The sequence below is a fragment of the Petaurus breviceps genome, unplaced genomic scaffold, assembly GCF_028583685.1.
Source record: "Petaurus breviceps papuanus isolate PSGF00001 unplaced genomic scaffold, PetGlider_PUasm1.0 90865, whole genome shotgun sequence".
Lineage (NCBI taxonomy): Eukaryota > Metazoa > Chordata > Mammalia > Diprotodontia > Petauridae > Petaurus > Petaurus breviceps.
The window spans coordinates 16,408,683-16,422,070 of record NW_027187367.1 but is presented as its reverse complement, the minus strand read 5'-3'; the positions used below and the strand labels follow the sequence as shown (position 1 = coordinate 16,422,070).

The 13,388-nt window shown below is 41.1% G+C and overlaps 1 protein-coding gene across 3 annotated transcripts in view; it reads right to left on the bottom strand.

Annotated features, from left to right (window-relative positions):
- The window catches only part of DAAM2 (dishevelled associated activator of morphogenesis 2), a 161,672-nt gene that overhangs the window by 21,490 nt on the left and 126,794 nt on the right, over positions 1 to 13,388 (bottom strand). For all 3 annotated transcript variants that reach the window (XM_069073618.1, XM_069073620.1, XM_069073619.1), the window contains exons 11-14: positions 11,748 to 11,886; positions 10,578 to 10,636; positions 10,274 to 10,458; positions 9,394 to 9,696 (exon numbers count right to left, since the gene is read on the bottom strand). In XM_069073618.1, coding sequence (XP_068929719.1) covers positions 9,394 to 9,696; positions 10,274 to 10,458; positions 10,578 to 10,636; positions 11,748 to 11,886 — 686 coding nt within the window. The remainder of the gene's footprint in view (positions 1 to 9,393; positions 9,697 to 10,273; positions 10,459 to 10,577; positions 10,637 to 11,747; positions 11,887 to 13,388) is intronic.

The following is a 13,388-nucleotide window of genomic DNA, read 5'->3' as shown; positions in this document are numbered from 1 at the left end:
GGGGAAGGGGGTTAATTTGCTGAAATGGGGAAGGGATAAATGGAGGAGGGGATAGGGAAAAAAGCCAGGTTCCTCAAGGTCAGGGATCAAAGGGAAAATATGAGGAAGAGTAGAGAGTATAGAAGATGCTAGGATTTGAGTCAGAATGAAAGATGACTGGGAAGGGAAGGGAATGGTAGGTAGCTGAGGTGGGGAATGGCAGTGAGGATTGCTGCAAGGACCTTGTAACAGGGAGCCCTGCTACATTTGGACTTCTCTAAGTTACTTCCCATCTAAACCTTTCTCCAGTTCAGAGAATCACAACATTTTTAGAGGTAGAAGGGACCTCAGCAGTCATCTGGTCCAACTTATACCCCACTAGAGCAATCCCCTTTATAACATACCCAATGAATGGTCATATAGCTTCTGCTCACAGACCTCCAAGGTACAGAAACCACCTCCTCCACATAGACCACTCTAATTATCAGAAAGTTTTTACTTGACATCAAACCTAATTTACCTCTGTAGCTTTTGCTAATTGCTCCTGATTTTGCCCTCTGGGGCCAAAATGAATGCATGACAACTCTTCAAATACTTGGAAAATGGCTATCATGTCACCTTGAGTCTTGCCCACTCCAACCAATCCTCATAGGATATGTATTCAGGGCCCTTCCCCATCCTTGTCCTCTTCCTTTATGTGGTCTCTAAAATGCACTTACCAATGACCTTTCAAAACATGGCACCAAGGATGGATCACAAAACTCTAGATGTGGTTTGATCAGGGCAGAATATTATTATTCTTTATTCTTGGAAGCTATTCATCACTTAATGCAGCCTAAGATCTCATGAATAGATAGAAAGATAGGTAGATAAACAGATGTATGTGTGTATATGTATATGTATATACATATATATATCTCATATATGTGTATATATGTAAATATTTTTTCCCCTGAATGATCACCCTTATCATGACCCCTCCTGACTCTTCTCATTATACTCTTATTGGAAACCTCATCAGCTCCCATAGATTTAATGACTATTTCTTTTTTATGTCATTGTGCATGGCAATCAGGGTTAAGTGCCTTGCCCAGGGTCACACAGCTAGTAAGTGTCAAGTATCTGAGGCCAGATTTGAACTGGGATCCTCCTAAATCCAGGGTCAATGCTCTATTCACTGCCTCACCTAGCTGCTCAGTTTAATGACTATTTCTAAGAACAGTTAGGTAGCCAAGGGGATAGAATGCCAGATCTACAGTCAAGAAAGGTCCAGATCTTACTAGAGTACTGTGATAGTAATGGCAATTAAAGATTCCCCTGTATTGGCTTGGTTTTCAAATTGATTGTGTTAAAACCCAGAGCTTGTTAATCCCACCTGTGGGATGGACTTGTTGATGTGAAAAGAGAGTCCTGAACTGGGAGGAGCTGGTGACGTAGTTTTGGAGAGACAAGAGAGAGGCAGAAGAACTTTTTGGAAGCAGCACCCTCTTGGAGGCAGAGAGAGACTGAGAGAATTGCTGGGGGCTACTTTGAATTGCCCTGGACTTTTGAGACCTGCCCCCTGAGCTACCAAGGACTGAGGAGACATGGCTGTTTTGCTGGTACTTTGTCTGTCTGTTTTGATGTTGTTTTGCCAGATTTGTCCACTGGTGAAAGACAGTCCTTTTGTTGAAGAAGTCCTGGAACCTGGCTGTTGGCTAAGAGCTCCTGAGACTGTCCTGCAGACAGAGAGTGAATGCTGTCCACTGATGAAGGGCAGTGCTGTTATTGCAGAGGTCCGGAGACTGTCCTGCAGACAGAGTGAATACTGTCCACTGGTGAAGGACAGTGCTGTTGTTGCAGGGGTCTGGGAACCTTTCTGTTGGTTCAGAAGCCCTGAAAAAGGATTTTCTTGTTGTATGTTTACAGAAATCCTGGGAGAGGGTTTTGCTAATATTTTCAGGGGTTCTAGGACTGTTCTACAGACAGAGGATGAATTAATGAAGGGACTGGCAATGTATCTTGTGCCCTTGCTAAGCCTTGTCTCCCCAGGAACTAAGATTGCTGAGAATTTGCCTTGTGTCAAGATGAAGAAAAGACCTCCATTTGGGTATTAAGTGCTGTGCTTAAACTTGATGTAACTCTGGGGTAGATTCAATTGTGATCCAGGGGTGGGGAACTTTTGACCTTTTTGTGTTCTGTGGTTGAACAAATGAATGTACTTTACTTAGATTGGAAACTAATCTCCATTTGAGAAGAGGGGTTTTGTGATGGACTAAATGAAGGTACAGCCTAGGGGTGGCATAGTATTTAGAACAGGGACTTTGTAATTGATTGAATGAATGGAAGGTCCTGGGGTGGGGTAGTGCTTGGAGATTATTTAATCACTTAGTAAATGCTGTATTTTGAATGATGTCATGTTTTGATCTTCTCTGTTCTTGGTTTGTCACCGAATAAAATGGAGAACACCTATGCTGGTATTTTGAACCTTGGAAAGTTGCCTTTGCTTGGCCTTACATTACAAGTACTTACTAGCTATGTGACCCTGGACATTTCTTTAACCCGACTGCCTTAGTTTCCTCATTTGCAAAATGTAGATAATAACACTTACTTTCCATGGTTGCTGTGAAGATGAGAAAATATTTGTAAAGCACTTTGCAAACCTTAACACACTACACAAATGAAAGCTATTATTATTGCTATTATTAGCAATGGTTCCCAGATCTATATAATCAGGCCTCATTTCTCTCTTGAGTTCCAATCTAACCACCTAATGTCTCCCTGACATTTCAAACTGGATCTCCTATATGAATTTCAAACTCACCATGTCCAAAAAATAATTCATTCTCTTTCCCCCTAGATACAGCCTTTCTTAATTTTCCCATCTTTTACGCGAAGCCTTTCCCAATGCCTCTTAATTCTAGTGGTCTTCCCTCTGATATTTCCTATTTATCCTATATATAGCTTGCTTGTGCACTCTCTCTCTCTGTTTCCATGTTCTCTCTCTCATTAGATTGTAAGCTCCTTGAGGGCAGGGACTATCTTTTGTCTCTTTTTGTATTCCCAGCACTTAGCACAATGATACAATGGCAGATACTAGGTGCTGAATAAATGTTGATTTATTGATTGATTCCCTAGTTCCATCCAGATGCCACCACTCTTCTAGTCCCTCAGGCTCACAATCTGAATCACACTCAACTCTGCATTCCTTATCACCCCACATTTCCAATTCATTGCCAAATCTCACGAATTCTCTCTCCACAACACTTCTTATATGCATCCCTTTCTCTCTACACATGTAGCCATGACCCTAATTTGAGTGCTTATCACATATCCTTTCAAATATTGAAATACTTTACTAATTTGTCTTCCTATCTTGGTTTCTTCCCTCTTAATTCATCCTCCTTATAATCTCTACTACCAAATATATACTTTTTCATTTGACACTTAAATCCCTTAGCAACCTGACTCTAACTTCCTTTTCCAGTCTTATTATATATTACTCCCTTTCACACACTTTATGATCTTCTTGCTATTTCTCATATATGGCAATTCACATCTTTGGGCCTTTGCATTATCTGTCTTCTCTGCCTGGGACATATTCCCTCCTTCCCTTTGCCTGCTATAATCTGCTTCTGTCTATCTATCTCTCCCTCCCCTCTCATTGTTTCAATGGCACCCTCCTAGTCTTTTTTCCATCTAATTTTCTTTTACTTCCACATGCTATAACCATGTCCAGATAATTCTTCCTCTGTAATAATTCTCAGTATCAATTTCCATATCATATTAGTCCAGGCCCTCATCACCCCACACCTGCTACACATGGACTACTGTTACAACCTTTCCCTGTGCCAATTCATCCTACACACAGCTGACAAAGTAATATTCCTCAGAAATATTTTCATTTTGTCACTGTCATGCTAAAGAACTGGCAGTTATTTCCTAGTGTCTGCTGTCTGAAATGCCACCTTCTTCAGGTCTAGCAGTCAAGAACCCATACCTTCTAGACCTCAAGGACTTTTCCCCCCACAAATTTTAGTAACATGCTGTAATGCGAATGTAAATTTTAAAGATCTTCCCTGCCCCTAGGCTAAAGTGCAGCAGAAGCCTGGGGAGGGAGGCTTGTTTTTCAGTAGATACTTTTTGATTGGCCAGTGGGTCAATAAGGTTGTTACATTCTCTGAGCCAGGAGAAGGCTATATAAGCCCTGATGTGTAGCTTTGTTTTGGGGCTCACTTTGAGAAGTGTTCTGTGATTTGATCTGTATTCTGGGAAGCCGTTGTTGAGAGTCCCCTGGCTTTGAAAAACCCAGAATGTGGAAACCCAGATGTTGACTGGGTATGGATGTAATGGTTGGACAGTTTGGAAATCTGTCTACTTGATGTTTCTGTCTTGATAATTATGCCTGTATACTTTGAGGTTCAGGGTGCTGACCTTTTCTCCTGAACAAGGTAAACGATATATGTCTGACTGATTAAAGTAAGCTTGTTAACCCATTTTGAGTTGCTTTCCTTTAACAAAGCAGATCCAAGAACCTGTGTGAGCAGGCACCCTGGGGACACTGGGGTGCTTGCTGCTACACATGCTCAATATGAATCTGGTAATATATAAAATATACAGAATGACTACCGTCTGGCTTCTGTCCTCATCACTTAACTGAAACTGCTCTCTCTGGAGTTTCTAACGGTCCTTTAATTGTCAAATCCAATGTCTTTTTTTCTGTTTTTTTTTTCCTTCTTGACCTCTTGGAAAATCTGACACTGCTGACCATCTTTATGACAATGCTCTCTCTTTGTACTACTCATACTTATCTGGCCAATCTTTCTCAGTCTCTTCCAATGGATCATCAACCATTTCCTGCTCCTATCTATGGGTGACCCCGAGGCTCCATCCTATTTCTTTTCTCTAAACCTTGAGTTCAACCAGCAATTCTATGTAGATGAGCCCCAGATCTGTATATCCATCCAAGGTCTCCTTCACTCAAATTCTACATCATGAATTATCTATTGAATGTTTAGAAATAGATATCCCATATACATGTCAAATGTTATCTTTTCCCCCCAAGCCATTCTTTCTCCCTAACTTTACTATTTATGCTGAGGGCAATACCATCATTCAGTCATCTAGTGCACAACTCTGGAATCATTCTTAAATTATTATTCCCCCTTGTCTTCTCCCATCCCCCACCATATTCAATCACTTGCCAAGTCTTGTAGATTCTATATCCACAATATCTATCTCATCTATTCCATTATTTCTGATTACATGAGCATCACCCTAATCCAGAATTTCACCACCTCCTAACTGGTCTCCCTTTTGCAAGTCTTTCACCTTTCTAATCCATCTTCCAAGTGGTTTTCAAATTAATATCCCTAAAGTACTGGTCTAACCATGTTACACTTCCACTCAAGAAACTCTAGTGCCTTTCTATTGCCTGTAGGATAAAATAAAAACTCCCTTCTTTAGCATTTAAAAACTTTCTATCCCCAGCTCCTAGCACAATGCTTAGCAAGTAATGTGTAATTCATAAATTTTTGAATGCACAAATATATAATAAAAGATCAAATGCTGAAGAAGATTTCTTTATGATGAAAAGATCAAAGAGCTCTGGGTGATGGTTCAATTACTTTAATCAATGATAAATATAACACAATTTCAGTATGGTCAAAAGAGCTAAATAATCTTTTGGAGTTTGCTACTACAGGGATTACCAAGTATGGTATTCCTTACAAGAATAATAATCATACATATTTATAGACTTCAATGTTTACAAAGTACTTTCCTCACATTTACATTTAAACAATATGGTTGTCTCTCTGCCATGAGATATAACCCTTCTCTATATTCAAATGAGATAATATTTGTAAAGCACTTAGCATAGTAATTGGCACATAGTAGGTGCTTAATAAATACTTATTCCCTTCCGTATTCCCTTCTCTGTATTGAATAATTGACCATGTACTGACTTGTGACATCTCAAATATCTTCAAATAGAACTGGATATGATTTTATCAGTGGAAATTCCATTAAAGAAGAGGTTGCTGCACCCGAAGGACCATGGACTTTTCCAACTGACTTGCATCTGAAAACTTCCTTATGTATTAGTTTCCCCGTAGGAATGTGACCTTTTACTTTACTTTTTTTTTTTAAAGCAATCAGGGTTAAGTAACTTGCTCAAGGTTACAAGGCCAGTTATTTCTGGGTGTGGTGCTAAGTATCTGAGCCTGGATTTGATCCCCAGGTCATCCCAACACTGGAGCTGGTACTCTTACTCACTGAGCCACCTGGCCACCCCTAAGCAATTGGGGTTAAGCAACTTGCTCAAGGTTACATGGCCAGGTGTTTCTGGGTGGAAATGTGATCTTTTAGAAGCAGGGTCTTGTGCTGCTGTTTGTATCCCAAACATTTAACACAATGCTTTGCACATAATAAGCACTTAATGCCTCATTCATTCACTTCTTTGTTGCCTTGTAATTGTTATCTAACTCTTCAAGTATATGGTATATATAAATTTGCCTAGTTTTAAAATTTCTATCATTTGAACTTTATTTAGCTTTTATGAATGTGAGCCATAATCAGTAATATTTCCTATAATGAAAGGTGAATCGTGTTTTCATAGTCATCTTCATCCATCCTACTCTGGTCGTCATCCTCATCTCCTGCTTACAGCGACCTTGGTCTCTGTCCCAAGGATGCTGCCTTTGATAGGTGAGTTTCCATCTTTCCTTCAACCAGGCCTCCAGAGTAATTTCTTGGTTACCTCCACAACATGCCCCCTCACCTCCTTCTACCACCTTTCTTTTCTCCCCCTACTAGAATTGTCATCCTTTGTTAGAATATAAACTCGATCAGGGCAGTGACAGGCCTATTTGCTTATATTTTATCCCCAGGTCTTAGTGCAGTGCCTGACATTAAAAATGTTTTGTCTATTTCTTCAGTTTTGCTGCCTGTAGGACACAGTTTACCTTTTCGTCTATAACAACCATTTCTCATTTGTTATAGAACTGGAATTAAACAGACATCAGAGAATCATAGATTTAAAGGTAGAAGGGACAGTCAAGTCATCTAGTACAAACCTCACATTTCACAGTTGAGAAAACTGAGGTCCAGAGTGGTTAAATGACTTGCCTAAAATTGTAAATAACAAAGCCAAGATATGAACATAGGTCCTCTGACTGCAAATCCAGCAGTCTTTCCACTATACAAAGATGATTGTGAGAGATACTTGTCCTAAACTTTAGTAATATTTAGTAGTATTACACTTTATTTACAATTCCAAAAGTAGAAGTTGTTCAATAGTGTTAAATCATGTCTATCAACTATCTCAGTTTTTTTTAAATACCTGTGGGATTTATGAATACCCTGTATTTATTTATGCATAGTCTCCTCTACTAAATTACCTGTTTGGAGGAGATGAATTCACCTCATTCATTTCTCTCATTGCACAGAGGAAACCAGTAGTGGATGAATGGTAGTCATTTGCTCAAGGCCATTCAGCCAGTTATTGACAGCTTAAATACTAGATTCAGGTTTCCTGGCTCCTAACCCAGTATTTTTATGAAAGAGTAAGCCCCTTGTGGGCAAGGACCATTTATTTTTCTTGTATGTATCTTTTCCAGCAATTAACACAACCTTACATACAGTAGGTGCTTAATAAATATCTATTGACTGGCTGGCCCAGCAAATAGGTAAGCATCCTAGTTTCCTCATATGGAAAGTGAGGGAGTTGGGCTAAATGTTCTCTTAAATTCCTTCCAGTTCCAAAATTCTGCAATCCTATGATCTGTTACTGTCAGTAGTCAGGCTCCTTGCTTTCTTTTAGGGACAACTTTATGACTCAATTCTCCATCTCTAACTGAATACTACTTTGAGTCAATGACAATAGTCTTAAATAAACAGAGCCATAACCAGCATGGGGAAAACAGGGCTTTATCCCAGGACACCAACACCCAGTGGGGTATGCTCCTTCCCCATGGCAACTGCTATCCCTGTACCTCTTCTTAAGATCATCTACCCCTCCAGGAGATAGCTGCCCCCACTAACCCTATACATTTACAGCACTGAGAGCCCCCCTAGTATAACAACCCTGCCATCAGGTCATCCTCTACACTGTTATTTCATCCTCCCCTCTCCACACTCCAGTTTTTGCTGCAGGTGAAAACATTCCTAGTTACAAATGTGGGTATGAGTTACAGCTCAGTTAAGAACTGGTACATACACCAGTGGATTTCAGGTAATGGGTATCATTAGTTTCAGCTACAAATTTATATACTATTGGTAACCATTAGTTAAATGGTAATTAATATGTATTCAGTTATTTGCAACTATTCCCTATATATGCATTTATGGGCAGTCAATTTTAACTCTCCCTATTCTGATGATATAACTGAAAGTCATCTACAGCCACTCATCATTAAATTGAGAGTTCCTTGAGGGCAGGAACCTACTTTTTGAATCCCCAGCACTCAGCACAGTGTCTTGTATACAATAAGCACTCAATAAAAGCTTATTCTTGGTTCAGTTTTATTAATGATGAAACTGAAGACTGTGTTTCTAGATATTAAATTGGGCCGAGAGGCTTCACTTTTCTTCTTATGTAGAATAAAGGCACTGATCAGCTTTCATAGGGGGAGAAAACACTTAACTGCCTAAGTGGTAAGGTGTGTGTGTGTGTGTATGAAAAGAAATCAATGGAACAATATCAGCTCATGAGATTGGTCTGAAAAATGTGGCTAAATGTCCTGAACCTTCATAGACACAGCTAGATATTATTATGTAATAAAAAGTGAACTGCCAGAGACTTTTAAACAATCCCCTGTATCACTAACAACCATCACTGCCTCCAGTATGATGGCAACCACTTAACAAATGTTTGTTAACTGACTGACTGACTACTTTCTCTCTACCCTTATCTCTTGGCAAGAATTTTCCACTTTGCTTTTATATTTTGTTCTCCTGATAAGAATTAGTCATTTCATGTCTCCAATCTACATTCCTTGCGTATTCCTCACCTGAGACTGTAAACAAACTACCTTCCCTAGTCAAGATGGTCTCTTTCCTTTTCTCCATGTGCATTACCTATTTAAAAGTCAAATTTATAACTCAATGACCTTTAGGAAATGTTCCCATCTCTGATTAATGGATTACTCCTTGTCCTCTTAGGACTTAACCATTTAATTAATTTTCACTATAGTATTTTCCTCTTGTTTCTATACTACTTTGCAAATATTTTTCTTATCTGTTTCTCTCCCTCTCCCCCCTTCATATATCAAGTTCCCCAGTTAGGAGGGGAGCTCCTCAAAGGTCAAAACAATGTCCCCTCTTCCCTCCATACCCCTCCAAAACACACGGTTCAGGGTTCTGCAGACTATGGCTATTCAAAGAATATGGTTTCAGGACAAAGGATACAGCAGTAATCTAAGTCCTTTTGCTCACCTCATTCAACTTTACCCAGTTGAAAGACTTCAGAGGATGGGAAGGCTGCGGTACACATTTCTTCTTGAGGCGGGGGCAGCTGCTAGGAAGAGAGGCCAGAGGAGGGGGCATCCCCATACCAAAGCAAGGGGGTGCCCCTGGAGGAGGGGGAGGTCCACCAGGTGGAAGAGGTGGGGGTGGGGGTGGAGGGCTGCAGGAGAAAGGCAGGGGAGGTGGGGGTGGAGGCAAGTCAATGGAATTCTTGGAGGAGGGGACAGGGAGTGGGCCTCCTGGAGGAGGAGGGGAAGACAAGGTACCAGTGGACTGAAAGACAAAAGGAAACCAAAGTAATCAGCAACAGTGGTGTCTATGACACTCTTAACTTCCCTTCTGTCCTTGCATCTTACACTCATTCTCACCTTCAACTTTATATGCACCCTAACCTCATTTTCTTTCTCTCCCCTTTAAACCCTAACCTCACTCCTTCACTCACCCTTTCACCCTCATGTTTCTCTTTCTAGATCCAACAAACACCCAACATACAGATAGGAAGCCATAAAAAGACAAGCACATACATAACACAGATATGGGTTATTCATAGTTATAAGAGATACAGACTTGTATGAGGCTGCATATATATTCTAAGCAGCTTCATTGTTCTCTCTAGGACTCCCTTTACTCTCTTCCTCAGTTTTAGGTTTTCCTAATCCTCCCCTGCACCCCCACTCCCACCCCCACTTCTCACACACACACACATACACACACACACACACACACTGCTAGTGCTTCTTAGCCTCCTCACTGGGACCTAGTGCACACCCCAACCCTGGACCATCTTCTCTAGTGCACTGCCATGGTACAGGTATGTATTGGAAGGGATGTAATAGCCAAAAACTCTTACCGAGAACTCACTAAGTTGAGCTACCAACTCTGCCAACTGTCCCCGGGCTTGACGCAGCTCCTGGGACTCTCGGGCCAGCTTGTCCTTCATCTTGTTCAGAGTCTTCATCATCTCATCCTTCTCTAGGGTTTTTGTCTCACACTCTCGCTCCTTCCGCTCTAGCCGGCTCACCAGCTCCGTGTGCTCTGGGGGAGCAGGGAGGACCAGCAGGGAGAGGGGGGTCACCATCATGGCAAGAAGGGTTCTGGAACATGAAGTGACTGGGGTGGGGAGGAACAAAGCAGGCCTAGACAGACATACTTACCTTTTCGGAATTTTTCAGCCTGATCTCGCCATTGATTCACTTCATTTTCATTGACTAGCCTGGGGAAAGAAATTATCTTTCACCTGATGACAGTCTGTAAAACTCATCCCTTCCACTATATCTACTCAACTCTTAGTCTGTCCCTCTGCCCCTCTAGCTTGTTCCCCACTCCATCCAACCCAACTTCTATCCCTTCAGCCTATCTCCTTTCCCCTAAACTGGTTATACAATCCCCCTAGACTGGTCATCTGATTTCCCAGTCCATCTCCTTAAGGTTCCGGTTTGCCTCAAATTTTCATTATCTCATTTAACTCATAAGATTAAGAATCAGGAAGATTATTGGAGATCACTTCTAGCCCGACCCTCTCATTTTATAAACCATGTAAGTAAGGCCCCAAAAGATTAAGTGACTTGCCCAAGGTCACACAGAAGATTAGGGTTGGGGTTGGAACTAGAAAATGGTTATCTTAGTTCTACTCTCACTGGTTCTCCTCCTTAATAAATTTTATTTTTAAAAATGTCCCACCCTCTGTTTCCCACGTTAGCTGGAGTCAGGATGATTGGGAAGGGGGGTAGGAAAACTGTTACGGACAGAAATGCTAGTCTTTTGGCTCTAACTAGGGTCCAAATTCTCAGCTTCAATGTTAGTGCTAGAGATTTGAGTGAATTGTCCTCTACCCTCCTCAATTCCCCAATAGTGTGGCTCATTTTGGTTAAGCTTCCTAAAGAGAGAAATACAGCAAACTCTCGATTATCTGGGCTAATGAGAAGTGTGGCACAAAATAATTCAAAACTTTGGATAATTAACCATTTCTACTTAGCTTTGAAATACACAGCATTAATTATTTTAAGCAAATTTGCTCCCCTAATAAATTGTGGCTCAGGCTAACATTAAAATAAGTTTGTACTGTTTGAACAGATACTGACTGACAGTGTAGAAATGGCACCCAGAAATATACTGGGTGGGGCAGAGAGATAAAAGTAAGTCAGTCTGGAATTAATTAAGCATTTCTTGTGAATAAACCTCAAAGTGGATAATCGAGAGTCAGTTAACATTCTATAGACAACTTGAAGGTTGTTGGTTTTGGGAAGAGAAAGTTGAGGTTTCATGGATGGAAGGGGTAGAAAAGGGGTAGGAAGAAGGAAGGGAGAAAGGTCACTGCTGCTCACATCTTGATGATATTTTTGACGTTGAAGTTCTCCAGGGGTGCCAAATCAGGGTCCACGCCCCTCTCATCCTGTAGGACGATCTGCTGGAGGATCCGGTCAAGGAGCTGCCAATGATGGATGCTCCCACCATTCCGCTTATCTGAAGGCAAGGCAGTCACTGTGTCTTTACTGAGCCCCAGGGGCTAGGGCCTGGGTATCACAGCCTGGGGCACAGAGTAAAGAGCAGACACAGCCCCCCACTGAAGAAGGAGATGTGGTCTGCATTTTGGGGAAGCTCCCAATCTAATGGGGGGAGATCAGAAAATAATGTAGCTCCTGGAAATTCATAAATCTAATCAACTACCAATTGGGGAGTTTATCTGCTGTGGAATTTTAAATCCCCAGGTCCATCTCTCACCTCTCCTCTAGCTGGGGCTAATTCCCCTAGCTTTCTGTTAAGTGTATACTCAGAGAAGAGAAATTCATTTTCATGTCTACCAAAGGAAAGTATATTTAGAAAGGCGAATCAATTACAAAATACCTTTATGATACACAATGAATTCCAAAGGAAAATAAAAATGAAAAATAGATTGTGCTTTGAATTATTCATGCCACTACTCCATAAGAACAGACAATTGAGAGATAGATATTATACAATATTACATAAGAGTAGGGGTCATTGGCTGTGCTTGTGGGATGGAGAATGAGTAGTGTTATTCAGGGAAGGCATCCCAGAGTAAGTGTCTTTAAGTTATAAAGGCAAAGACACTGTCTTGCTTGTACAAGGGCCTAAAGTCAATTGAGGCCGCTGCTCTTCAGTTACTGAGCTCCAGGTTCACCCCAGCCCCTCCTGAATCCTATTCTTGGTCCGACTGGACATGTGGGGATTTGTTTTGTTGTTTTAACACATATCGTATTTCACACACACACACACACACACACACACACACACACACACACACACACCCCTCCCCATTTACAAGATGATCATCTAATGTGCTTCTTTGAGTGAGTAGATCCTGGGCTTCTTCCTGTGCCTTCTAGTAACCACAGGAGGAAAGCAACCTTGGGGATCTTGGCCATGAAGACATATCATAGAATCTCAGAAACAGGGTGTGCAATACCATCAAAGTCCAATTGTTACAAAAGAATTTCAGATTCATCCCCACTGTCCCGTGGGAAACAGCAGACCCAAAAGACCAGCACCCAAGAAAGCAAGGTCAGTTTTGAGCATAGAGGGACCCCCCACTTCCTCTATCAATCCTGTACTGGAGAGATGACATGCCAGGCTCCCTGCTTTAGGCCACTATCCTTCTTTTCTTGTGATCTTCCCTCCCCTGAAATTCTGCAGGCTGTTTTGTTTGTTTGTTATGCTATACTTTTCCTCAAGGAAAAATCAGGTGAGAATGCAAATCAGAGGCTTTCAGGCATAGAATATATCACAGACAGATAGATAGATAGATAGACAGACAGACAGACAGATAGATGATAGACAGACAGACAGATAGATAGATAGACAGACAGACAGACAGATAGATAGATAGATAGATGATAGATAGACAGACAGACATCAGACAGATAGATAGATGATAGATAGACAGACAGACAGATAGATAGATGATAGACAGACAGACAGACAGACAGATAGATAGATAGATAGAT